The 25,201-nt window shown below is 51.6% G+C and overlaps 2 protein-coding genes across 6 annotated transcripts in view; both read left to right on the top strand.

Annotated features, from left to right (window-relative positions):
* Positions 1–20,718, top strand: part of LOC124017985 (centrosomal protein of 192 kDa-like) — a gene marked incomplete at its 5' end in the record, with an annotated part of 64,313 nt that extends 43,595 nt beyond the window's left edge. Inside the window, 7 exons of the mRNA XM_046333234.1 lie at positions 120–339; positions 2,349–2,521; positions 13,117–13,236; positions 16,212–16,327; positions 18,343–18,469; positions 18,574–18,632; positions 20,580–20,718. Of these exons, the coding sequence (XP_046189190.1) occupies positions 120–339; positions 2,349–2,521; positions 13,117–13,236; positions 16,212–16,327; positions 18,343–18,469; positions 18,574–18,632; positions 20,580–20,712 (948 nt within the window). The remainder of the gene's footprint in view (positions 1–119; positions 340–2,348; positions 2,522–13,116; positions 13,237–16,211; positions 16,328–18,342; positions 18,470–18,573; positions 18,633–20,579) is intronic.
* Positions 20,719–21,033: 315 nt separating this feature from the next.
* LOC124017979 lies at positions 21,034–21,842 on the top strand. Of its 5 annotated transcripts, none has more exons than XM_046333224.1 (2): positions 21,034–21,091; positions 21,194–21,842. In XM_046333224.1, exons 1-2 carry the CDS (start codon positions 21,066–21,068, stop codon positions 21,840–21,842), a joined length of 675 nt encoding a protein of 224 aa, XP_046189180.1. In that variant the 5' UTR covers positions 21,034–21,065. The 5 variants fall into 5 exon arrangements, with proteins under 5 accessions (XP_046189180.1, XP_046189183.1, XP_046189179.1 ...); XM_046333227.1 differs by having other exon boundaries at positions 21,035–21,091; positions 21,228–21,612; XM_046333223.1 differs by having other exon boundaries at positions 21,066–21,328; positions 21,371–21,842.
* Positions 21,843–25,201: the final 3,359 nt, after the last annotated feature.

The raw sequence follows: 25,201 nt of genomic DNA, 5'->3' as shown, positions 1-25,201 counted from the left end.
CTCAATGTCTTGATGTGGTGCCCCCCCCCCTCATTGTCTTGATGTGGTGCCCCCCCCCCCAATGTCTTGATGTGGTGGCCCCCCTTAATGATGTTATTTTCTCTCCTCCTGCTGTCCAGTTCATCAAGGTCCAGATCCGTCAGGACCTGGCTCTGGATGTATCAACGGCCCCAGCAGACCGGAGCCTAGCCCCCCTTTCTCCTCAGACTGCTAGCCCCATGCCCACCGCCATGCTGCCCCCTGCAGGCCAACCCCCCCTGACCAGGACAGCTCCAGCCACGGTAGAGATCAGTAACCGTACCATCGTGTTTCCTGCCACGCCCTCAGGAGAAACCTCAGGTAGGAGACACTGTGACTCCCAGCGTTGGGACACATCTGTAATCTCAGCATTGGGACATATCTGTCATCTCAGCATTGGGACATATCTATAATATCTGACTCCCAGCGTTGGGACACATCTGTAATCTCAGCGTTGGGACACATCTGTAATCTCAGCGTTGGGACACATCTGTCATCTCAGCATTGGGACATATCTATAATCTCAGCATTGGGACATATCTATAATATCTGACTCCCAGCGTTACTCAGCATTGGGACATATCTATAATCTCTGACTCAGCTTTGGGACATATCTATGATCTCTGACTCAGCGTTGGGACATATCTATAATCTCTGACTCAGCGTTGGGACATATCTATAATCTCAGCATTGGGACACATCTATAATCTCAGCATTGGGACACATCTATAATCTCAGCATTGGGACATATCTATAATCTCTGACTCCCAGTGTTACTCAGCATTGGGACATATCTATAATCTCTGACTCAGCGTTGGGACATATCTATAATCTCAGCATTGGGACATATCTATAATCTCAGCATTGGGACATATCTATAATCTCTGACTCAGCATTGGGACATATCTATAATCTCAGCATTGGGACACATCTATAATCTCAGCATTGGGACACATCTGTAATCTCAGCATTGGGACACATCTATAATCTCAGCATTGGGACACATCTATAATCTCAGCATTGGGACACATCTATAATCTCAGCATTGGGACACATCTATAATCTCAGCATTGGGACATATCTATAATCTCTGACTCAGTGTTGGAACACATCTATAATCTCAGCATTGGGACATATCTATAATCTCAGCATTGGGACATATCTATAATCTCTGACTCAGTGTTGGAACACATCTATAATCTCAGCATTGGGACACATCTATAATCTCAGCATTGGGACATATCTATAATCTCTGACTCAGTGTTGGAACACATCTATAATCTCAGCATTGGGACATATCTATAATCTCAGCATTGGGACATATCTATAATCTCTGACTCAGTGTTGGAACACATCTATAATCTCAGCATTGGGACACATCTATGATCTCAGCATTGGGACACATCTATAATCTCAGCATTGGGACACATCTGTAATCTCAGCATTGGGACACATCTATAATCTCAGCATTGGGACACATCTATAATCTCAGCATTGGGACACATCTATAATCTCAGCATTGGGACACATCTATAATCTCAGCATTGGGACACATCTATAATCTCAGCATTGGGACATATCTATAATCTCTGACTCAGTGTTGGAACACATCTATAATCTCAGCATTGGGACATATCTATAATCTCAGCATTGGGACACATCTATAATCTCAGCATTGGGACACATCTGTAATCTCAGCATTGGGACACATCTATAATCTCAGCATTGGGACACATCTATAATCTCAGCATTGGGACACATCTATAATCTCAGCATTGGGACACATCTATAATCTCAGCATTGGGACATATCTATAATCTCTGACTCAGTGTTGGAACACATCTATAATCTCAGCATTGGGACATATCTATAATCTCAGCATTGGGACACATCTATGATCTCAGCATTGGGACACATCTATAATCTCAGCATTGGGACACATCTGTAATCTCAGCATTGGGACACATCTGTAATCTCAGCATTGGGACACATCTGTAATCTCAGCATTGGGACACATCTGTAATCTCAGCATTGGGACACATCTGTAATCTCAGCATTGGGACACATCTGTAATCTCAGCATTGGGACACATCTGTAATCTCAGCATTGGGACACATCTGTAATCTCAGCATTGGGACACATCTGTAATCTCAGCATTGGGACATATCTATAATCTTTGACTCAGCGTTGGGACATATCTATAATCTCTGGAGTTTGCTGTTGCCAATAGCCCTATTTCCCCTCTAGATAATACCAAAATGCTGTGTATGTTCTTGAAGAATGTTCCTGTTTCCAGTGTTTTGATGTAAAGCCGTCTCTTCCTTCGTCAGAGTCCTCTGTGGAGGTGGAGAACAGAGGAGAGCAGGTGAGGTGGTACCTGTCTTCCTTCGCCCCTCCTTATGTAAAGGGGGTGGACAGCAGTGGGGATGTGTACCGGGCCACCTACACAGCCTTCAGATGTCCCAGAGTCTCTGGAACCCTGGGAGCATACCACAAGATGCAGGTGATTACTCCATCTCTACCCCTACCTATGGCTTTATTAGGGTTACTGACCACCCAGCTTTACCCAGTCACACCCCTGGTCCCCAGAACATATCTTTATTAGGGGGGTTACTGACCACCCAGCGTTACCCAGTCACACCCCTGGTCCCCAGAACATATCTTTATTAGGGGGGTTACTGACCACCCAGCTTTACCCTGTCACACCCCTGGTCCCCAGAACATATCTTTATTAGGGGGGTTACTGACCACCCAGCTTTACCCAGTCACACCCCTGGTCCCCAGAACATATCTTTATTAGGGGGGTTACTGACCACCCAGCTTTACCCAGTCACACCCCTGGTCCCCAGAACATATCTTTATTAGGGGGGTTACTGACCACCCAGCTTTACCCTGTCACACCCCTGGTCCCCAGAACAGTGTGTCTTTGGTCAATAGGATGTCCTGTAGGGCTTTGAACATGATGGTGTTGTTGATGTCTCCTCTCTTCCTGTTGATCTCCTCCTGTTGGTGTCTCCTCTCTTCCTGTTGATCTCCTCCTGTTGGTGTCTCCTCTCTTCCTGTTGATCTCCTCCTGTTGGTGTCTCCTCCTCTCCTCCTGTTGGTGTCTCCTCCTCTCCTCCTGTTGATCTCCTCCTGTTGGTGTCTCCTCCTGTTGATCTCCTCCTGTTGGTGTCTCCTCCTCTCCTCCTGTTGATCTCCTCCTGTTGGTGTCTCCTCTCCTCCTGTTGGTGTCTCCTCCTCTCCTCCTGTTGATCTCCTCCTGTTGGTGTCTCCTCCTCTCCTCCTGTTGATCTCCTCCTGTTGGTGTCTCCTCCTCTCCTCCTGTTGATCTCCTCCTGTTGGTGTCTCCTCTCCTCCTGTTGGTGTCTCCTCTCCTCCTGTTGGTGTCTCCTCCTCTTCTCCTGTTGATCTCCTCCTGTTGGTGTCTCCTCCTCTCCTCCTGTTGGTGTCTCCTCCTCTCCTCCTGTTGGTGTCTCCTCCTCTCCTCCTGTTGGTGTCTCCTCCTCTCCTCCTGTTGGTGTCTCCTCCTCTCCTCCTGTTGGTGTCTCCTCCTCTCCTCCTGTTGGTGTCTCCTCCTCTCCTCCTGTTGGTGTCTCCTCATCTCCTCCTGTTGGTGTCTCCTCATCTCCTCCTGTTGGTGTCTCCTCATCTCCTCCTGTTGGTGTCTCCTCATCTCCTCCTGTTGATCTCCTCCTGTTGGTGTCTCCTCCTCTCCTCCTGTTGATCTCCTCCTGTTGGTGTCTCCTCCTCTCCTCCTGTTGATCTCCTCCTGTTGGTGTCTCCTCTCCTCCTGTTGATCTCCTCCTGTTGGTGTCTCCTCTCCTCCTGTTGATCTCCTCCTGTTGGTGTCTCCTCTCCTCCTGTTGGTGTCTCCTCTCCTCCTGTTGGTGTCTCCTCCTCTTCTCCTGTTGATCTCCTCCTGTTGGTGTCTCCTCCTCTCCTCCTGTTGGTGTCTCCTCCTCTCCTCCTGTTGGTGTCTCCTCTCTTCCTGTTGATCTCCTCCTGTTGGTGTCTCCTCTCCTCCTGTTGGTGTCTCCTCCTCTCCTCCTGTTGGTGTCTCCTCCTCTCCTCCTGTTGGTGTCTCCTCATCTCCTCCTGTTGGTGTCTCCTCATCTCCTCCTGTTGGTGTCTCCTCCTGTTGATCTCCTCCTGTTGGTGTCTCCTCTCCTCCTGTTGATCTCCTCCTGTTGGTGTCTCCTCTCCTCCTGTTGGTGTCTCCTCCTCTTCTCCTGTTGATCTCCTCCTGTTGGTGTCTCCTCCTCTCCTCCTGTTGGTGTCTCCTCCTCTCCTCCTGTTGGTGTCTCCTCCTCTCCTCCTGTTGGTGTCTCCTCCTCTCCTCCTGTTGGTGTCTCCTCCTCTCCTCCTGTTGGTGTCTCCTCCTCTCCTCCTGTTGGTGTCTCCTCCTGTTGGTGTTTCCTCCTGTTGATCTCCTCCTGTTGGTGTCTCCTCTCTTCCTGTTGATCTCCTCCTGTTGGTGTCTCCTCTCCTCCTGTTGGTGTCTCCTCCTCTCCTCCTGTTGGTGTCTCCTCCTCTCCTCCTGTTGGTGTCTCCTCCTCTCCTCCTGTTGGTGTCTCCTCCTCTCCTCCTGTTGGTGTCTCCTCCTGTTGGTGTCTCCTCCTCTCCTCCTGTTGGTGTCTCCTCCTGTTGTTGTCTCCTCCTCTCCTCCTGTTGATCTCCTCCTGTTGGTGTCTCCTCTCTTCCTGTTGATCTCCTCCTGTTGGTGTCTCCTCCTCTCCTCCTGTTGGTGTCTCCTCCTCTCCTCCTGTTGATCTCCTCCTGTTGGTGTCTCCTCCTGTTGATCTCCTGTTGGTGTCTCCTCCTGTTGATCTCCTCCTGTTGGTGTCTCCTCCTGTTGATCTCCTCCTGTTGGGATCTCCTCCTCTCCTCCTGTTGATCTCCTCCTCTCCTCCTGTTGATCTCCTCCTCTCCTCCTGTTGATCTCCTCCTGTTGATCTCCTCCTGTTGGTGTCTCCTCTCCTCCTGTTGATCTCCTCTCCTCCTGTTGATCTCCTCCTGTTGATCTCCTCCTGTTGATCTCCTCCTGTTGGTGTCTCCTCCTGTTGATCTCCTCCTGTTGGTGTCTCCTCCTCTCCTCCTGTTGGTGTCTCCTCCTCTCCTCCTGTTGGTGTCTCCTCCTCTCCTCCTGTTGGTGTCTCCTCCTCTCCTCCTGTTGGTGTCTCCTCCTCTCCTCCTGTTGGTGTCTCCTCCTCTCCTCCTGTTGATCTCCTCCTGTTGATCTCCTCCTGTTGGTGTCTCCTCCTCTCCTCCTGTTGGTGTCTCCTCCTCTCCTCCTGTTGGTGTCTCCTCCTCTCCTCCTGTTGGTGTCTCCTCCTCTCCTCCTGTTGGTGTCTCCTCATCTCCTCCTGTTGGTGTCTCCTCATCTCCTCCTGTTGGTGTCTCCTCCTCTCCTCCTGTTGATCTCCTCCTGTTGGTGTCTCCTCCTCTCCTCCTGTTGATCTCCTCCTGTTGGTGTCTCCTCTCCTCCTGTTGATCTCCTCCTGTTGGTGTCTCCTCTCCTCCTGTTGATCTCCTCCTGTTGGTGTCTCCTCTCCTCCTGTTGGTGTCTCCTCCTCTTCTCCTGTTGATCTCCTCCTGTTGGTGTCTCCTCCTCTCCTCCTGTTGGTGTCTCCTCCTCTCCTCCTGTTGGTGTCTCCTCCTCTCCTCCTGTTGGTGTCTCCTCCTCTCCTCCTGTTGGTGTCTCCTCCTCTCCTCCTGTTGGTGTCTCCTCCTCTCCTCCTGTTGGTGTCTCCTCCTCTCCTCCTGTTGGTGTCTCCTCCTCTCCTCCTGTTGGTGTCTCCTCCTCTCCTCCTGTTGGTGTCTCCTCCTCTCCTCCTGTTGGTGTCTCCTCCTCTCCTCCTGTTGATCTCCTCCTGTTGGTGTCTCCTCTCTTCCTGTTGGTCTCCTCTCCTCCTGTTGGTGTCTCCTCCTCTCCTCCTGTTGGTGTCTCCTCCTCTCCTCCTGTTGGTGTCTCCTCCTCTCCTCCTGTTGATCTCCTCCTGTTGGTGTCTCCTCCTCTCCTCCTGTTGATCTCCTCCTGTTGGTGTCTCCTCTCCTCCTGTTGGTGTCTCCTCCTCTTCTCCTGTTGATCTCCTCCTGTTGGTGTCTCCTCCTCTCCTCCTGTTGGTGTCTCCTCCTCTCCTCCTGTTGGTGTCTCCTCCTCTCCTCCTGTTGGTGTCTCCTCCTCTCCTCCTGTTGGTGTCTCCTCCTCTCCTCCTGTTGGTGTCTCCTCCTCTCCTCCTGTTGGTGTCTCCTCCTCTCCTCCTGTTGGTGTCTCCTCCTCTCCTCCTGTTGGTGTCTCCTCCTCTCCTCCTGTTGGTGTCTCCTCCTGTTGATCTCCTCCTGTTGGTGTCTCCTCTCTTCCTGTTGATCTCCTCCTGTTGGTGTCTCCTCTCCTCCTGTTGGTGTCTCCTCCTCTCCTCCTGTTGGTGTCTCCTCCTCTCCTCCTGTTGGTGTCTCCTCCTCTCCTCCTGTTGATCTCCTCCTGTTGGTGTCTCCTCTCCTCCTGTTGGTGTCTCCTCTCCTCCTGTTGGTGTCTCCTCCTGTTGGTGTCTCCTCCTCTCCTCCTGTTGATCTCCTCCTGTTGGTGTCTCCTCTCTTCCTGTTGATCTCCTCCTGTTGGTGTCTCCTCCTCTCCTCCTGTTGGTGTCTCCTCCTCTCCTCCTGTTGATCTCCTCCTGTTGGTGTCTCCTCCTGTTGATCTCCTCCTGTTGGTGTCTCCTCCTGTTGATCTCCTCCTGTTGGGATCTCCTCCTCTCCTCCTGTTGGTGTCTCCTCTCCTCCTGTTGATCTCCTCCTCTCCTCCTGTTGATCTCCTCCTCTCCTCCTGTTGATCTCCTCCTCTCCTCCTGTTGATCTCCTCCTGTTGATCTCCTCCTGTTGGTGTCTCCTCTCCTCCTGTTGATCTCCTCTCCTCCTGTTGATCTCCTCCTGTTGATCTCCTCCTGTTGATCTCCTCCTGTTGGTGTCTCCTCCTCTCCTCCTGTTGGTGTCTCCTCCTCTCCTCCTGTTGGTGTCTCCTCCTCTCCTCCTGTTGGTGTCTCCTCCTCTCCTCCTGTTGGTGTCTCCTCCTCTCCTCCTGTTGGTGTCTCCTCCTGTTGATCTCCTCTCCTCCTGTTGGTGTTGATCTCCTCTCCTCCTGTTGGTGTCTCCTCCTCTCCTCCTGTTGATCTCCTCCTGTTGGTGTCTCCTCTCTTCCTGTTGATCTCCTCCTGTTGGTGTCTCCTCCTCTCCTCCTGTTGGTGTCTCCTCCTCTCCTCCTGTTGATCTCCTCCTGTTGGTGTCTCCTCCTGTTGATCTCCTCCTGTTGATCTCCTCCTGTTGGGATCTCCTCCTGTTGATCTCCTCCTGTTGGGATCTCCTCCTCTCCTCCTGTTGGTGTCTCCTCTCCTCCTGTTGATCTCCTCCTCTCCTCCTGTTGATCTCCTCCTCTCCTCCTGTTGATCTCCTCCTCTCCTCCTGTTGATCTCCTCCTGTTGATCTCCTCCTGTTGGTGTCTCCTCTCCTCCTGTTGATCTCCTCCTGTCCTGTTGATCTCCTCCTGTTGATCTCCTCCTGTTGGTGTCTCCTCCTCTCCTCCTGTTGGTGTCTCCTCCTCTCCTCCTGTTGGTGTCTCCTCCTCTCCTCCTGTTGGTGTCTCCTCCTCTCCTCCTGTTGGTGTCTCCTCCTCTCCTCCTGTTGGTGTCTCCTCCTCTCCTCCTGTTGGTGTCTCCTCCTGTTGATCTCCTCTCCTCCTGTTGGTGTTGATCTCCTCTCCTCCTGTTGGTGTTGATCTCCTCTCCTCCTGTTGGTGTTGATCTCCTCTCCTCCTGTTGGTGTCTCCTCCTCTCCTCCTGTTGGTGTCTCCTCCTCTCCTCCTGTTGGTGTCTCCTCCTCTCCTCCTGTTGGTGTCTCCTCCTCTCCTCCTGTTGGTGTCTCCTCCTCTCCTCCTGTTGGTGTCTCCTCCTCTCCTCCTGTTGATCTCCTCCTCTCCTCCTGTTGATCTCCTCCTCTCCTCCTGTTGATCTCCTCCTGTTGATCTCCTCCTGTTGGTGTCTCCTCTCCTCCTGTTGATCTCCTCCTGTTGATCTCCTCCTGTTGATCTCCTCCTGTTGGTGTCTCCTGTTGATCTCCTCCTGTTGGTGTCTCCTCCTCTCCTCCTGTTGGTGTCTCCTCCTCTCCTCCTGTTGGTGTCTCCTCCTCTCCTCCTGTTGGTGTCTCCTCCTCTCCTCCTGTTGATCTCCTCCTGTTGGTGTCTCCTCCTCTCCTCCTGTTGATCTCCTCCTGTTGGTGTCTCCTCCTCTCCTCCTGTTGGTGTCTCCTCCTCTCCTCCTGTTGGTGTCTCCTCCTCTCCTCCTGTTGGTGTCTCCTCCTCTCCTCCTGTTGGTGTCTCCTCCTCTCCTCCTGTTGGTGTCTCCTCCTCTCCTCCTGTTGGTGTCTCCTCTCCTCCTGTTGGTGTCTCCTCCTCTCCTCCTGTTGGTGTCTCCTCCTCTCCTCCTGTTGGTGTCTCCTCCTCTCCTCCTGTTGGTGTCTCCTCCTCTCCTCCTGTTGGTGTCTCCTCCTCTCCTCCTGTTGATCTCCTCCTCTCCTCCTGTTGATCTCCTCCTCTCCTCCTGTTGATCTCCTCCTGTTGATCTCCTCCTGTTGGTGTCTCCTCCTCTCCTCCTGTTGGTGTCTCCTCCTCTCCTCCTGTTGGTGTCTCCTCCTCTGCTCCTGTTGGTGTCTCCTCCTCTCCTCCTGTTGGTGTCTCCTCCTCTCCTCCTGTTGGTGTCTCCTCCTCTCCTCCTGTTGGTGTCTCCTCCTCTCCTCCTGTTGGTGTTGATCTCCTCTCCTCCTGTTGGTGTTGATCTCCTCTCCTCCTGTTGGTGTCTCCTCCTCTCCTCCTGTTGATCTCCTCCTGTTGGTGTCTCCTCTCTTCCTGTTGATCTCCTCCTGTTGGTGTCTCCTCCTCTCCTCCTGTTGGTGTCTCCTCCTCTCCTCCTGTTGATCTCCTCCTGTTGGTGTCTCCTCCTGTTGATCTCCTCCTGTTGGTGTCTCCTCCTGTTGATCTCCTCCTGTTGGGATCTCCTCCTCTCCTCCTGTTGGTGTCTCCTCTCCTCCTGTTGATCTCCTCCTCTCCTCCTGTTGATCTCCTCCTCTCCTCCTGTTGATCTCCTCCTCTCCTCCTGTTGATCTCCTCCTGTTGATCTCCTCCTGTTGGTGTCTCCTCCTCTCCTCCTGTTGGTGTCTCCTCCTCTCCTCCTGTTGATCTCCTCCTGTTGGTGTCTCCTCCTCTCCTCCTGTTGATCTCCTCCTGTTGGTGTCTCCTCCTGTTGATCTCCTCCTGTTGGTGTCTCCTCCTGTTGATCTCCTCCTGTTGGGATCTCCTCCTCTCCTCCTGTTGGTGTCTCCTCTCCTCCTGTTGATCTCCTCCTCTCCTCCTGTTGATCTCCTCCTCTCCTCCTGTTGATCTCCTCCTCTCCTCCTGTTGATCTCCTCCTCTCCTCCTGTTGATCTCCTCCTGTTGATCTCCTCCTGTTGGTGTCTCCTCTCCTCCTGTTGATCTCCTCTCCTCCTGTTGATCTCCTCCTGTTGATCTCCTCCTGTTGGTGTCTCCTCCTCTCCTCCTGTTGGTGTCTCCTCCTCTCCTCCTGTTGGTGTCTCCTCCTCTCCTCCTGTTGGTGTCTCCTCCTCTCCTCCTGTTGGTGTCTCCTCCTCTCCTCCTGTTGGTGTCTCCTCCTCTCCTCCTGTTGGTGTCTCCTCCTGTTGATCTCCTCTCCTCCTGTTGGTGTCTCCTCCTCTCCTCCTGTTGGTGTCTCCTCCTCTCCTCCTGTTGGTGTCTCCTCCTGTTGATCTCCTCTCCTCCTGTTGGTGTCTCCTCCTCTCCTCCTGTTGGTGTCTCCTCCTCTTCTCCTGTTGATCTCCTCCTGTTGGTGTCTCCTCCTCTCCTCCTGTTGGTGTCTCCTCCTCTCCTCCTGTTGGTGTCTCCTCCTCTCCTCCTGTTGGTGTCTCCTCCTCTCCTCCTGTTGGTGTCTCCTCCTCTCCTCCTGTTGGTGTCTCCTCCTCTCCTCCTGTTGGTGTCTCCTCCTCTCCTCCTGTTGATCTCCTCCTGTTGGTGTCTCCTCTCTTCCTGTTGATCTCCTCCTGTTGGTGTCTCCTCTCCTCCTGTTGGTGTCTCCTCCTCTCCTCCTGTTGGTGTCTCCTCCTCTCCTCCTGTTGGTGTCTCCTCATCTCCTCCTGTTGGTGTCTCCTCATCTCCTCCTGTTGGTGTCTCCTCCTGTTGATCTCCTCCTGTTGGTGTCTCCTCTCCTCCTGTTGATCTCCTCCTGTTGGTGTCTCCTCTCTTCCTGTTGATCTCCTCCTGTTGGTGTCTCCTCTCCTCCTGTTGGTGTCTCCTCTCCTCCTGTTGGTGTCTCCTCCTCTCCTCCTGTTGGTGTCTCCTCCTCTCCTCCTGTTGGTGTCTCCTCCTCTCCTCCTGTTGATCTCCTCCTGTTGGTGTCTCCTCTCCTCCTGTTGATCTCCTCCTGTTGGTGTCTCCTCTCCTCCTGTTGATCTCCTCCTGTTGGTGTCTCCTCTCTTCCTGTTGATCTCCTCCTGTTGGTGTCTCCTCCTCTCCTCCTGTTGGTGTCTCCTCCTCTCCTCCTGTTGGTGTCTCCTCATCTCCTCCTGTTGGTGTCTCCTCATCTCCTCCTGTTGGTGTCTCCTCCTGTTGATCTCCTCCTGTTGGTGTCTCCTCTCCTCCTGTTGATCTCCTCCTGTTGGTGTCTCCTCTCTTCCTGTTGATCTCCTCCTGTTGGTGTCTCCTCTCCTCCTGTTGGTGTCTCCTCTCCTCCTGTTGGTGTCTCCTCCTCTCCTCCTGTTGGTGTCTCCTCCTCTCCTCCTGTTGGTGTCTCCTCCTCTTCTCCTGTTGGTGTCTCCTCCTCTCCTCCTGTTGGTGTCTCCTCCTCTCCTCCTGTTGGTGTCTCCTCCTCTCCTCCTGTTGATCTCCTCCTGTTGGTGTCTCCTCCTCTCCTCCTGTTGATCTCCTCCTGTTGGTGTCTCCTCCTCTCCTCCTGTTGGTGTCTCCTCCTCTCCTCCTGTTGGTGTCTCCTCTCCTCCTGTTGGTGTCTCCTCCTCTCCTCCTGTTGGTGTCTCCTCCTCTCCTCCTGTTGGTGTCTCCTCCTCTCCTCCTGTTGATCTCCTCCTCTCCTCCTGTTGATCTCCTCCTCTCCTCCTGTTGATCTCCTCCTGTTGGTGTCTCCTCTCCTCCTGTTGATCTCCTCTCCTCCTGTTGATCTCCTCTCCTCCTGTTGATCTCCTCTCCTCCTGTTGATCTCCTCACCTCCTGTTGATCTCCTCCTGTTGGTGTCTCCTCCTCTCCTCCTGTTGGTGTCTCCTCCTCTCCTCCTGTTGGTGTCTCCTCCTCTCCTCCTGTTGGTGTCTCCTCCTCTCATTACATTACATTACATTTAAGTCATTTAGCAGACGCTCTTATCCAGAGCGACTTACAAATTGGTGCATTCACCTTATGACATCCAGTGGGACAGTCACTTAACAATAGTGCATCTAAAACTTAGGGGGGGTGGGGTGAGAGGGATTACTTAACCTATCCTAGGTATTCCTTAAAGAGGTGGGGTTTCAGGTGTCTCTCCTCCTGTTGGTGTCTCCTCTCCTCCTGTTGGTGTCTCCTCCTCTCCTCCTGTTGGTGTCTCCTCCTCTCCTCCTGTTGGTGTCTCCTCCTCTCCTCCTGTTGATCTCCTCCTGTTGGTGTCTCCTCTCCTCCTGTTGATCTCCTCCTGTTGGTGTCTCCTCTCCTCCTGTTGATCTCCTCCTGTTGGTGTCTCCTCTCCTCCTGTTGGTGTCTCCTCCTCTTCTCCTGTTGGTGTCTCCTCCTCTCCTCCTGTTGGTGTCTCCTCCTCTCCTCCTGTTGGTGTCTCCTCCTCTCCTCCTGTTGATCTCCTCCTGTTGGTGTCTCCTCCTCTCCTCCTGTTGATCTCCTCCTGTTGGTGTCTCCTCCTCTCCTCCTGTTGGTGTCTCCTCCTCTCCTCCTGTTGGTGTCTCCTCCTCTCCTCCTGTTGGTGTCTCCTCCTCTCCTCCTGTTGGTGTCTCCTCCTCTCCTCCTGTTGGTGTCTCCTCCTCTCCTCCTGTTGATCTCCTCCTCTCCTCCTGTTGATCTCCTCCTCTCCTCCTGTTGATCTCCTCCTCTCCTCCTGTTGATCTCCTCCTGTTGGTGTCTCCTCTCCTCCTGTTGATCTCCTCTCCTCCTGTTGATCTCCTCTCCTCCTGTTGATCTCCTCTCCTCCTGTTGATCTCCTCACCTCCTGTTGATCTCCTCCTGTTGGTGTCTCCTCCTCTCCTCCTGTTGGTGTCTCCTCCTCTCCTCCTGTTGGTGTCTCCTCCTCTCCTCCTGTTGGTGTCTCCTCCTCTCATTACATTACATTACATTTAAGTCATTTAGCAGACGCTCTTATCCAGAGCGACTTACAAATTGGTGCATTCACCTTATGACATCCAGTGAGACAGTCACTTAACAATAGTGCATCTAAAACTTAGGGGGGGTGGGGTGAGAGGGATTACTTAACCTATCCTAGGTATTCCTTAAAGAGGTGGGGTTTCAGGTGTCTCTCCTCCTGTTGGTGTCTCCTCTCCTCCTGTTGGTGTCTCCTCCTCTCCTCCTGTTGGTGTCTCCTCCTCTCCTCCTGTTGGTGTCTCCTCCTCTCCTCCTGTTGGTGTCTCCTCCTCTCCTCCTGTTGGTGTTGATCTCCTCTCCTCCTGTTGGTGTTGATCTCCTCTCCTCCTGTTGATCTCCTCTCCTCCTGTTGATCTCCTCTCCTCCTGTTGATCTCCTCCTGTTGGTGTCTCCTCCTCTCTTCCTGTTGATCTCCTCCTGTTGGTGTCTCCTCTCCTCCTGTTGATCTCCTCCTGTTGGTGTCTCCTCCTCTCCTCCTGTTGGTGTTGATCTCCTCTCCTCCTGTTGATCTCCTCTCCTCCTGTTGATCTCCTCTCCTCCTGTTGATCTCCTCCTGTTGGTGTCTCCTCTCCTCCTGTTGATCTCCTCCTGTTGGTGTCTCCTCTCCTCCTGTTGATCTCCTCCTGTTGGTGTCTCCTCCTCTCCTCCTGTTGATCTCCTCCCGTTGATCTCCTCGTGTTGATCTCCTCCAGGTGCCCATCACCTTCCTGCCCAGGGACCGAGGGGACTATGCTCAGTTCTGGGACCTGGAGTGTCACCCAGTGGCTGAGCCTCAGCACAAGACCAGGATACGCTTCCAGCTCTGTGGCACTGTGGGTAGACTGATATAGGACATCATTATACTGCCAGGAGACTGTCTGTAAAGGTAGACTGATATAGGACATCATTATACTGCCAGGAGACTGATATAGGACATCATTATACTGCCAGGAGCCTGTCTGTAAAGGTAGACTGATATAGGACATCATTATACTGCCAGGAGACTGATATAGTAGGACATCATTATACTGCCAGGAGACTGTTATAGGACATCATTATACTGCCAGGAGCCTGTCTGTAAAGGTAGACTGATATAGGACATCATTATACTGCCAGGAGACTGATATAGTAGGACATCATTATACTGCCAGGAGACTGTTATAGGACATCATTATACTACCAGGAGACTGATATAGGACATCATTATACTGCCAGGAGACTGATATAGGACATCATTATACTGCCAGGAGACTGATATAGGACATCATTATACTGCCAGGAGACTGATATAGGACATCATTATACTGCCAGGAGCCTGTCTGTAAAGGTAGACTGATATAGGACATCATTATACTGCCAGGAGACTGATATAGTAGGACATCATTATACTGCCAGGAGACTGTTATAGGACATCATTATACTGCCAGGAGCCTGTCTGTAAAGGTAGACTGATATAGGACATCATTATACTGCCAGGAGACTGATATAGTAGGACATCATTATACTGCCAGGAGACTGTTATAGGACATCATTATACTACCAGGAGACTGATATAGGACATCATATACTGCCAGGAGGCTGTTATAGGACATCATTATACTGCCAGGAGACTGATATAGGACATCATTATACTGCCAGGAGACTGATATAGGACATCATTATACTGCCAGGAGACTGATATAGGACATCATACTGCCAGGAGATTGTTACAGGACATCATTATACTACCAGGAGACTGTTACAGGACATCATTATACTACCAGGAGACTGTTATAGGACATCATTATACTACCAGGAGACTGTTACAGGACATCATTATACTGCCAGGAGACTGTTACAGGACATCATTATACTGCCAGGAAACTGTAAAAGTAGACTGATATAGGACATCATTATACTGCCAGGAGACTGTTATAGGACATCATTATACTGCCAGGAGACTTATATAGGACATCATTATACTGCCAGGAGACTGATATAGGACATCATTATACTGCCAGGAGACTGATATAGGACATCATTATACTGCCAGGAGACTGTAAAGGTAGACTGATATAGGACATCATTATACTGCCAGGAGACTGATATAGTAGGACATCATTATACTGCCAGGAGACTGTTATAGGACATCATTATACTGCCAGGAGACTGATATAGGACATCATTATACTGCCAGGAGACTGATATAGGACATCATTATACTGCCAGGAGACTGTCTGTAAAGGTAGACTGATATAGGACATCATTATACTGCCAGGAGACTGTTATAGGACATCATTATACTGCCAGGAGACTTATATAGGACATCATTATACTGCCAGGAGACTGATATAGGACATCATTATACTGCCAGGAGACTGATATAGGACATCATTATACTGCCAGGAGACTGATATAGGACATCATTATACTGCCAGGAAACTGATATAGGACATCATTATACTGCCAGGAAACTGTAAAGGTAGACTGATATAGGACATCATTATACTGCCAGGAGACTGATATAGTAGGACATCATTATACTGCCAGGAGACTTATATAGGACATCATTATACTGCCAGGAGACTGATATAGGACATCATTATACTGCCAGGAGACTGATATAGGACATCATTATACTGCCAGGAGACTGATATAGTAGGACATCATTATACTGCCAGGAGACTTATATAGGACATCATTATACTGCCAGGAGACTGATATAGGACATCATTATACTGCCAGGAGACTGATATAGGACATCATTATACTGCCAGGAGACTGTCTGTAAAGGTAGACTGATATAGGACATCATTATACTGCCAGGAGACTGTTATAGGACATCATTATACTGCCAGGAGACTGTTATAGGACATCATTATACTGCCAGGAGACTTATATAGGACATCATTATACTGCCAGGAGACTGATATAGGACATCATTATACTGCCAGGAGACTGATATAGGACATCATTATACTGCCAGGAGACTGATATAGGACATCATTATACTGCCAGGAAACTGTTATAGGACATCATTATACTGCCAGGAGACTGATATAGGACATCATTATAGTGCCAGGAGACTGTTATAGGACATCATTATAGTGCCAGGAGACTGATATAGGACATCATTATAGTGCCAGGAGAATGATATAATGGATACTACCCTTTTGGAATAATGGATATGGTGTCCCCTAATGGATATGGTGTCCCCTAATGGATATGGTGTTCCCTAATGAATAGGACCCTTCTGGATATGGTGTCCCCTAATGAATAGGACCCTTCTGGATATGGTGTCCCCTAATGGATACGGTGTCCCCTAATGGATACGGTGTCCCCTCATGGATACGGTGTCCCCTCATGGATACGGTGTCCCCTCATGGATACGGTGTCCCCTCATGGATACGGTGTCCCCTCATGGATACGGTGTCCCCTCATGGATACGGTGGAGGGTGACTGTGGCGTGGAGGGAGGCGTGGAGGGTGACTGTGGCGTGGAGGGAGGCGTGGAGGGTGACTGTGGCGTGGAGGGAGGCGTGGAGGGTGACTGTGGCGTGGAGGGAGGCGTGGAGGGTGACTGTGGCGTGGAGGGTGACTGTGGCGTGGAGGGTGGCGGTGGCGTGGAGGGTGGCGTGGAGGGTGGCGTGGAGGGTGGCGGTGGCGTGGAGGGTGGCGGTGGCTGGAGGGTGGCGGTGGAGGGTGGCGGTGGCTGGAGGGTGACGGTGGAGGGTGGTGGAGGGTGACGGTGGCGTGGAGGGTGGCGGTGGCTGGACGGTGACGGTGGCGTGGAGGGTGGTCATGATGATGATGATGATGGTGTGTTTCAGGGTGTGAAGGTTGGTCCAGCGGTGGCTCCTCAGGAAGCAGACTGTTCTCTGGTGAAGACTGAAGCCTTTAAGACCAGGAGAAGACCTGACCCGGTTGCTGATGGGGGCATGACTGGGTAAGGACTGGCAGTCAGGTCTCACTAGTGATGACTTGGTAAGGACTGGCAGTCAGGTCTCACTAGTGAGGACTGGCAGTCAGGTCTCACTAGTGATGACTTGGTAAGGACTGGCAGTCAGGTCTCACTAGTGAGGACTTGGCAGTAAGGTCTCACTAGTGATGACTGGGTGAGGACTGGCAGTCAGGTCTCACTAGTGATGACTGGCAGTCAGGTCTCACTAGTGATGACTGGCAGTCAGGTCTCACTAGTGATGACTGGCAGTCAGGTCTCACTAGTGATGACTGGCAGTCAGGTCTCACTAGTGATGACTGGCTGGCAGTCAGGTCTCACTAGTGATGACTGGGTAAGGACTGGCAGTCAGGTCTCACTAGTGATGACTGGCAGTCAGGTCTCACTAGGGATGACTGGCAGTCAGGTCTCACTAGGGATGACTGGCAGACTGGGATGACAGTCAGGTCTCACTAGGGATGATGACTGGTCTCAGGGATGACTGGCAGGGTCTCACTAGGGATGACTGGCAGTCAGGTCTCACTAGGGATGACTGGCAGTCAGGTCTCACTAGGGATGACTGGCAGTCAGGTCTCACTAGGGATGACTGGCAGTCAGGTCTCACTAGGGATGACTGGCAGTCAGGTCTCACTAGGGATGACTGGCATCAGGTCTCACTGGGATGACTGGCAGTCAGGTCTCCCTAGGGATGACTGGCAGTCAGGTCTCCTAGGGATGACTGGCAGGGATGACTGGCAGTCAGGTCTCCCTAGGGATGACTGGCAGTCAGGTCTCCCTAGGGATGACTGGCAGTCAGGTCTCCCTAGGGATGACTGGCAGTCAGGTCTCCCTAGGGATGACTGGCAGTCAGGTCTCCCTAGGGATGACTGGCAGTCAGGTCTCCCTAGGGATGACTGGCAGTCAGGTCTCCCTAGGGATGACTGGCAGTCAGGTCTCCCTAGGGATGACTGGCAGTCAGGTCTCCCTAGGGATGACTGGCAGTCAGGTCTCCCTAGGGATGACTGGCAGTCAGGTCTCCCTAGGGATGACTGGCAGTCAGGTCTCACTAGGGATGACTGGCAGTCAGGTCTCACTAGGGATGACTGGCAGTCAGGTCTCACTAGGGATGACTGGCAGTCAGGTCTCACTAGGGCTGACTGGCAGTCAGGTCTCACTAGGGCTGACTGGCAGTCAGGTCTCACTAGGGCTGACTGGCAGTCAGGTCTCACTAGGGATGACTGGCAGTCAGGTCTCACTAGGGATGACTGGCAGTCAGGTCTCACTAGGGATGACTGGCAGTCAGGTCTCACTAGGGATGACTAGAAAAACAAGGTTGACCCTCCAGTCCAGAGCACAGTGGAGGATGAATCACAAAACAGGGAGCACTAGTTAGCCAGCTAGTTAACCAGCTAGTTATTCAGTCAGCTGGCTAACTAGCTGGCTATCTGGTTAACATTCAGATATAGCTCTTGATTTGTTCTGAAGGATAAGTGGTCAGGAAGCTCAGAGCCCCAAGGAGGAGGAAGGTTCAGGAAGCTCAGAGCCCCATGGAGGAGGAAGGTTCAGGAAGCTCAGAGCCCCATGGAGGAGGAAGGTTCAGGGAGCTCAGAGCACCATGGAGGAGGAAGGTTCAGGGAGCTCAGAGCACCATGGAGGAGGAAGGTTCAGGGAGATCAGAGCCCCAAGGAGGAGGAAGGTTCAGGAAGCTCAAAGCCCCAAGGAGGAGGAAGGTTCAGGAAGCTCAGAGCCCCATGGAGGAGGAAGGTTCAGGTAGATGGTCAGGAAGCTCAGAGCCCCAAGGAGGAGGAAGGTTCAGGAAGCTCAGAGCCCCAAGGAGGAGGAAGGTTCAGGAAGCTCAGAGCCCCAAGGAGGAGGAAGGTTCAGGAAGCTCAGAGCCCCAAGGAGGAGGAAGGTTCAGGAAGCTCAGAGCCCCAAGGAGGAGGAAGGTTCAGGAAGCTCAGAGCCCCATGGAGGAGGAAGGTTCAGGTAGATGTTAAATGTGTGGATGATGTTGTGTGTTCCAGTCAGGAGGAGGCTCTGTGTAGGGGGGTATACGCCCCCCAGGACCATTACTCATTCCCCCCTACCAGGGTAGGGGGGACCAGCACAATGAAGGTCAACATGAGAAACAACTCCTTGGAAACGCATGCGGTGAGCAACACACAGAATAATTGCATGAACTGTGATTGATGTGATAACTACCCAGAATGCTTTGCATTGCATGGATTTGATGTTGAGCTTGTCTGATGTTGCAGCTGATGTTCCTAACCCCTAAAGAGCCCTTCCACATCAAGCATTCCAAATATTCCCTAAGGTGAGTCCACGCCGCTTTGTGCCTGTCATTCCTCTTCTGTAATCAGTGTCCTGGTTAGCCTGGCCACAGAGCTAGACAATGACCATAGAAGTTGACCAAGACTGCACAACCAGGTCTGAGACCAGGCTATGATGTACTGAAAGGCTGTGATTGGTGCTGTGTGTGTAACCTGAGTGTGACTTCCTGCTGCTAATGCTGTGGAAACTCAGAGGGGTCGGTCTGAGAGTGTCTGGACAGCAGGCCACTGTGTAGGTCAGGCTCTGGGTCTGAGAGTGTCTGGACAGCAGGCCACTGTGTAGGTCAGGCTCTGGGTCTGAGAGTGTCTGGACAGCAGGTCACTGTGTAGGTCAGGCTCTGGACAGCAGGTCACTGTGTAGGTCAGGCTCTGGGCCTGAGAGTGTCTGGACAGCAGGTCACTGTGTAGGTCAGGCTCTGGACAGCAGGTCACTGTGTAGGTCAGGCTCTGGGTCTGAGAGTGTCTGGACAGCAGGTCACTGTGTAGGTCAGGCTCTGGACAGCAGGTCACTGTGTAGGTCAGGCTCTGGGTCTGAGAGTGTCTGGACAGCAGGTCACTGTGTAGGTCAGGCTCTGGGCCTGAGAGTGTCTGGACAGCAGGTCACTGTGTAGGTCAGGCTCTGGACAGCAGGTCACTGTGTAGGTCAGGCTCTGGGTCTGAGAGTGTCTGGACAGCAGGTCACTGTGTAGGTCAGGCTCTGGGCCTGAGAGTGTCTGGACAGCAGGTCACTGTGTAGGTCAGGCTCTGGGCCTGAGAGTGTCTGGACAGCAGGTCACTGTGTAGGTCAGGCTCTGGACAGCAGGTCACTGTGTAGGTCAGGCTCTGGGCCTGAGAGTGTCTGGACAGCAGGTCACTGTGTTGGTCTGCCTCTCAGTCCGTGTCGTCTGCCTCTCAGTCCGTGTCGTCTGCCTCTCAGTCCGTGTCGTCTGCCTCTCAGTCCGTGTCGTCTGCCTCTCAGTCCGTGTCGTCTGCCTCTCAGTCCGTGTCGTCTGCCTCTCAGTCCGTGTCGTCTGCCTCTCAGTCCGTGTCGTCTGCCTCTCAGTCCGTGTCGTCTGCCTCTCAGTCCGTGTCGTCTGCCTCTCAGTCCGTGTCGTCTGCCTCTCAGTCCGTGTCGTCTGCCTCTCAGTCCGTGTCGTCTGCCTCTCTGTCCGTGTCGTCTGCCTCTCTGTCCGTGTCGTCTGCCTCTCTGTCCGTGTCGTCTGCCTCTCTGTCCGTGTCGTCTGCCTCTCTGTCCGTGTCGTCTGCCTCTCTGTCCGTGTCGTCTGCCTCTCTGTCCGTGTCGTCTGCCTCTCTGTCCGTGTCGTCTGCCTCTCTGTCCGTGTCGTCTGCCTCTCTGTCCGTGTCGTCTGCCTCTCTGTCCGTGTCGTCTGCCTCTCTGTCCGTGTCGTCTGCCTCTCTGTCCGTGTCGTCTGCCTCTCTGTCCGTGTCGTCTGCCTCTCTGTCCGTGTCGTCTGCCTCTCTGTCCGTGTCGTCTGCCTCTCTGTCCGTGTCGTCTGCCTCTCTGTCCGTGTCGTCTGCCTCTCTGTCCGTGTCGTCTGCCTCTCTGTCCGTGTCGTCTGCCTCTCTGTCCGTGTCGTCTGCCTCTCTGTCCGTGTCGTCTGCCTCTCTGTCCGTGTCGTCTGCCTCTCTGTCCGTGTCGTCTGCCTCTCTGTCCGTGTCGTCTGCCTCTCTGTCCGTGTCGTCTGCCTCTCTGTCCGTGTCGTCTGCCTCTCTGTCCGTGTCGTCTGCCTCTCTGTCCGTGTCGTCTGCCTCTCTGTCCGTGTCGTCTGCCTCTCTGTCCGTGTCGTCTGCCTCTCTGTCCGTGTCGTCTGCCTCTCTGTCCGTGTCGTCTGCCTCTCTGTCCGTGTCGTCTGCCTCTCTGTCCGTGTCGTCTGCGAACCCGTACATACTTAGTCCATGTTTTGATTTCTTGCCGTTTCTCTGCCCTCCAGATCCCAACGCTACATCCACCTGCCAGTCCAGTTCAAGCCGGTTGTAACTGGAAACCACTCCAGCCTGCTGTTGGTTCAGACGGATACCAGTGGAAACATCGCTATCCAGCTGACTGGTGAGGCCCTGCCCTGACTGGGTCAGTGAGGACTGCTGGTCTGGGTCAGTGAGGACTGCTGCTCTGGGTCAGTGAGGACTGCTGCTCTGGGTCAGTGAGGACTGCTGCTCTGGGTCAGTGAGGACTGCTGCTCTGGGTCAGTGAGGACTGCTGCTCTGGGTCAGTGAGGACTGCTGCTCTGGGTCAGTGAGGACTGCTGCTCTGGGTCAGTGAGGACTGCTGCTCTGGGTCAGTGAGGACTGCTGCTCTGGGTCAGTGAGGACTGCTGGGTCACTGCATCTGTAGTGTGGCCCGTACTGGAGCACTGCTGAAGGTCATACGGAAGAATGAACTATGAAGCCTTTGTCCAATATAGCACCCTAATCTCAAGATGATGCCGGACCTGAAGCAGTGCACCGTCTCATTGGTTCCACTCCTGGCAACGTCCCAACGTCTCATTGGTTCCACTCCTGGCAACGTCCCAACGTGTCATTGGTTCCACTCCTGGCAACGTCCCAACGTCTCATTGGTTCCACTCCTGGCAACGTCCCAACGTCTCATTGGTTCCACTCCTGGCAACGTCTCATTGGTTCCACTCCTGGCAACGTCTCATTGGTTCCACTCCTGGCAACGTCTCATTGGTTCCACTCCTGGCAACGTACCAACGTGTCATTGGTTCCACTCCTGGCAACGTCCCAACGTCTCATTGGTTCCACTCCTGGCAACGTACCAACGTGTCATTGGTTCCACTCCTGGCAACGTACCAACGTGTCATTGGTTCCACTCCTGGCAACGTACCAACGTGTCATTGGTTCCACTCCTGGCAACGTCCCAACGTCTCATTGGTTCCACTCCTGGCAACGTACCAACGTGTCTTTGGTTCCACTCCTGGCAACGTACCAACGTGTCATTGGTTCCACTCCTGGGGGTCTGCATAGAGCTAGCAGACTACAGCTCTATATCCTATCCTCTGGGGGTCTGCATAGAGCTAGCAGACTACAGCTCTATCCTATCCTCTGGGGGTCTGCGTAGAGCTAGCAGACTACATCTCTATCCTATCCTCTGGGGGTCTGAATGGAGCAGACTACAGCTCTATATCCTATCCTCTGGGGGTCTGCATAGAGCTAGCAGACTACAGCTCTATCCTATCCTCTGGGGGTCTGCATAGAGCTAGCAGACTACAGCTCTATATCCTATCCTCTGGGGGTCTGCATAGAGCTAGCAGACTACAGCTCTATATCCTATCCTCTGGGGGTCTGCATAGAGCTAGCAGACTACAGCTCTATATCCTATCCTCTGGGGGTCTGCATAGAGCTAGCAGACTACAGCTCTATATCCTATCCTCTGGGGGTCTGCATAGAGCTAGCAGACTACAGCTCTATATCCTATCCTCTGGGGGTCTGCGTAGAGCAGACTACAGCTCTATATCCTATCCTCTGGGGGTCTGCGTAGAGCAGACTACAGCTCTATATCCTATCCTCTGGGGGTCTGCATAGAGCTAGCAGACTACAGCTCTATCCTATCCTCTGGGGGTCTGCATAGAGCTAGCAGACTACAGCTCTATATCCTATCCTCTGGGGGTCTGCATAGAGCTAGCAGACTACAGCTCTATATCCTATCCTCTGGGGGTCTGCGTAGAGCTAGCAGACTACAGCTCTATATCCTATCCTCTGGGGGTCTGCATAGAGCAGACTACAGCTCTATAGCCTATCCTCTGGGGGTCTGCATAGAGCAGACTACAGCTCTATATCCTATCCTCTGGGGGTCTGCATAGAGCTAGCAGACTACAGCTCTATATCCTATCCTCTGGGGGTCTGCATAGAGCTAGCAGACTACAGCTCTATATCCTATCCTCTGGGGGTCTGCATAGAGCTAGCAGACTACAGCTCTATATCCTATCCTCTGGGGGTCTGCATAGAGCTAGCAGACTACAGCTCTATATCCTATCCTCTGGGGGTCTGCATAGAGCTAGCAGACTACAGCTCTATATCCTATCCTCTGGGGGTCTGCGTAGAGCTAGCAGACTACAGCTCTATATCCTATCCTCTGGGGGTCTGCGTAGAGCAGACTACAGCTCTATATCCTATCCTCTGGGGGTCTGCGTAGAGCTAGCAGACTACAGCTCTATCCTATCCTCTGGGGGTCTGCATAGAGCAGACTACAGCTCTATATCCTATCCTCTGGGGGTCTGCATAGAGCAGACTACAGCTCTATATCCTATCCTCTGGGGGTCTGCATGGAGCTAGCAGACTACAGCTCTATATCCTATCCTCTGGAGGTCTGCGTAGAGCAGACTACAGCTCTATATCCTATCCTCTGGGGGTCTGCGTAGAGCTAGCAGACTAGAAACATTTGACTGAATTTGATGCCCAGTACAACTTGAAGAGAGTTGGCATGGCTGATGTCATGTGACAGGGTTTACATGGGGTTTTGGTCAGTGGACCTACTGATGAACTTTTCAGAGTAATCTCTGTGCTGGGCCAAGAGGAGGTTTTCCACCATCAACTCAATCGTTGTTCCCTACTTTGGTTTTCTATTAGAAATGGCACACGCTTTTAAAAAGCACATGGTTTATATTTTATGTTATTGTGATTTTTAAATGAACTTGATCAAATAAAGATTTGTCAAACATTTTGCTCGCTTTTTATGTTTTTGCAATGTAGATGTTAAATAACTGGACAGAGATGAATATTTATATTTTATATGTATTCTGAGACTTTGTTTTAGCTAAAACTTAAAACAAAAAGCAGAGACTCCTCCATGTAGGCAGACTATAATACAGTAGAGTGCAGAGACTCCTCCATGTAGTCAGACTATAATACAGTAGAGTGCAGAGACTCCTCCATGTAGTCAGACTATAATACAGTAGAGACTCCTCCATGTAGTCAGACTATAATACAGTAGAGTGCAGAGACTCCTCCATGTAGTCAGACTATAATACAGTAGAGACTCCTACATGTAGTCAGACTATAATACAGTAGAGTGCAGAGACTCCTACATGTAGTCAGACTATAATACAGTAGCGTGCAGAGACTCCTCCTCCATGTAGTCAGACTATAATACAGTAGAGTGCAGAGACTCCTACATGTAGTCAGACTATAATACAGTAGCGTGCAGAGACTCCTCCTCCATGTAGTCAGACTATAATACAGTAGAGTGCAGAGACTCCTACATGTAGTCAGACTATAATACAGTAGCGTGCAGAGACTCCTCCTCCATGTAGTCAGACTATAATACAGTAGAGTGCAGAGACTTCTACATGTAGTCAGACTATAATACAGTAGAGTGCAGAGACTCCTCCATGTAGTCAGACTATAATACAGTAGAGTGCAGAGACTCCTACATGTAGTCAGACTATAATACAGTAGAGTGCAGAGACTCCTACATGTAGTCAGACTATAATACAGTAGAGTGCAGAGACTCCTCCTCCATGTAGTCAGACTATAATACAGTAGAGTGCAGAGACTCCTACATAATATAAATAATAATATATGCCATTTAGCAGACGCTTTTATCCAAAGCGACTTACAGTCATGTGTGCATACATTCTATGTATGGGTGGTCCTGGGGATCGAACCCACTACCCTGGCGTTACAAGCGCCATGCTCTACCAACTGAGCTACAGAACCCACCCATACATGTAGTCAGACTATAATACAGTAGAGTGCAGAGACTCCTACATGTAGTCAGACTATAATACAGTAGCGTGCAGAGACTCCTCCTCCATGTAGTCAGACTATAATACAGTAGAGTGCAGAGACTCCTACATGTAGTCAGACTATAATACAGTAGCGTGCAGAGACTCCTCCTCCATGTAGTCAGACTATAATACAGTAGAGTGCAGAGACTCCTCCTACATGTAGTCAGACTATAATACAGTAGAGTGCAGAGACTCCTACATGTAGTCAGACTATAATACAGTAGAGTGCAGAGACTCCATGTAGTCAGACTATAATACAGTAGAGTGCAGAGACTCCTACATGTAGTCAGACTATAATACAGTAGAGTGCAGAGACTCCTCCTCCATGTAGTCAGACTATAATACAGTAGAGTGCAGAGACTCCTACATGTAGTCAGACTATAATACAGTAGCGTGCAGAGACTCCTCCTCCATGTAGTCAGACTATAATACAGTAGAGTGCAGAGACTCCTACATGTAGTCAGACTATAATACAGTAGAGTGCAGAGACTCCTACATGTAGTCAGACTATAATACAGTAGAGTGCAGAGACTCCTACATGTAGTCAGACTATAATACAGTAGAGTGCAGAGACTCCTACATGTAGTCAGACTATAATACAGTAGAGTGCAGAGACTCCTACATGTAGTCAGACTATAATACAGTAGAGTGCAGAGACTCCTCCTACATGCAGGCTAAATATTGGATATGGTATCAGACAAATGTTATACTGGTCCATCACTACTAATTATTACTGCGCATGGAAACGGACTCAAAGCAGCTACCGCCACTTCTCAGCAGGGGGCGCTACAGCTCCCGTTTCTCATCTTGGTGTGTTGTGTTCCTCT

The sequence above is a fragment of the Oncorhynchus gorbuscha genome, unplaced genomic scaffold, assembly GCF_021184085.1.
Source record: "Oncorhynchus gorbuscha isolate QuinsamMale2020 ecotype Even-year unplaced genomic scaffold, OgorEven_v1.0 Un_scaffold_360, whole genome shotgun sequence".
NCBI lineage: Eukaryota > Metazoa > Chordata > Actinopteri > Salmoniformes > Salmonidae > Oncorhynchus > Oncorhynchus gorbuscha.
Note: the sequence above shows the minus strand (reverse complement) of the source record. Positions and strands in the feature narration are given on the sequence as shown.

What these genes read in the sequence shown, in the direction of transcription:
- LOC124017979 (XM_046333223.1), top strand. Translation starts at nt 21,066, where the DNA reads ATGATGCCGGACCTGAAGCAGTGCACCGTCTCATTGGTTCCACTCCTG. An exon ending in CTCATTGGTTCCACTCCTGG is followed by an intron (nt 21,329 to 21,370) that starts CAACGTACCAAC and finishes CTGGCAACGTCC; the next exon opens with CAACGTCTCATTGGTTCCAC.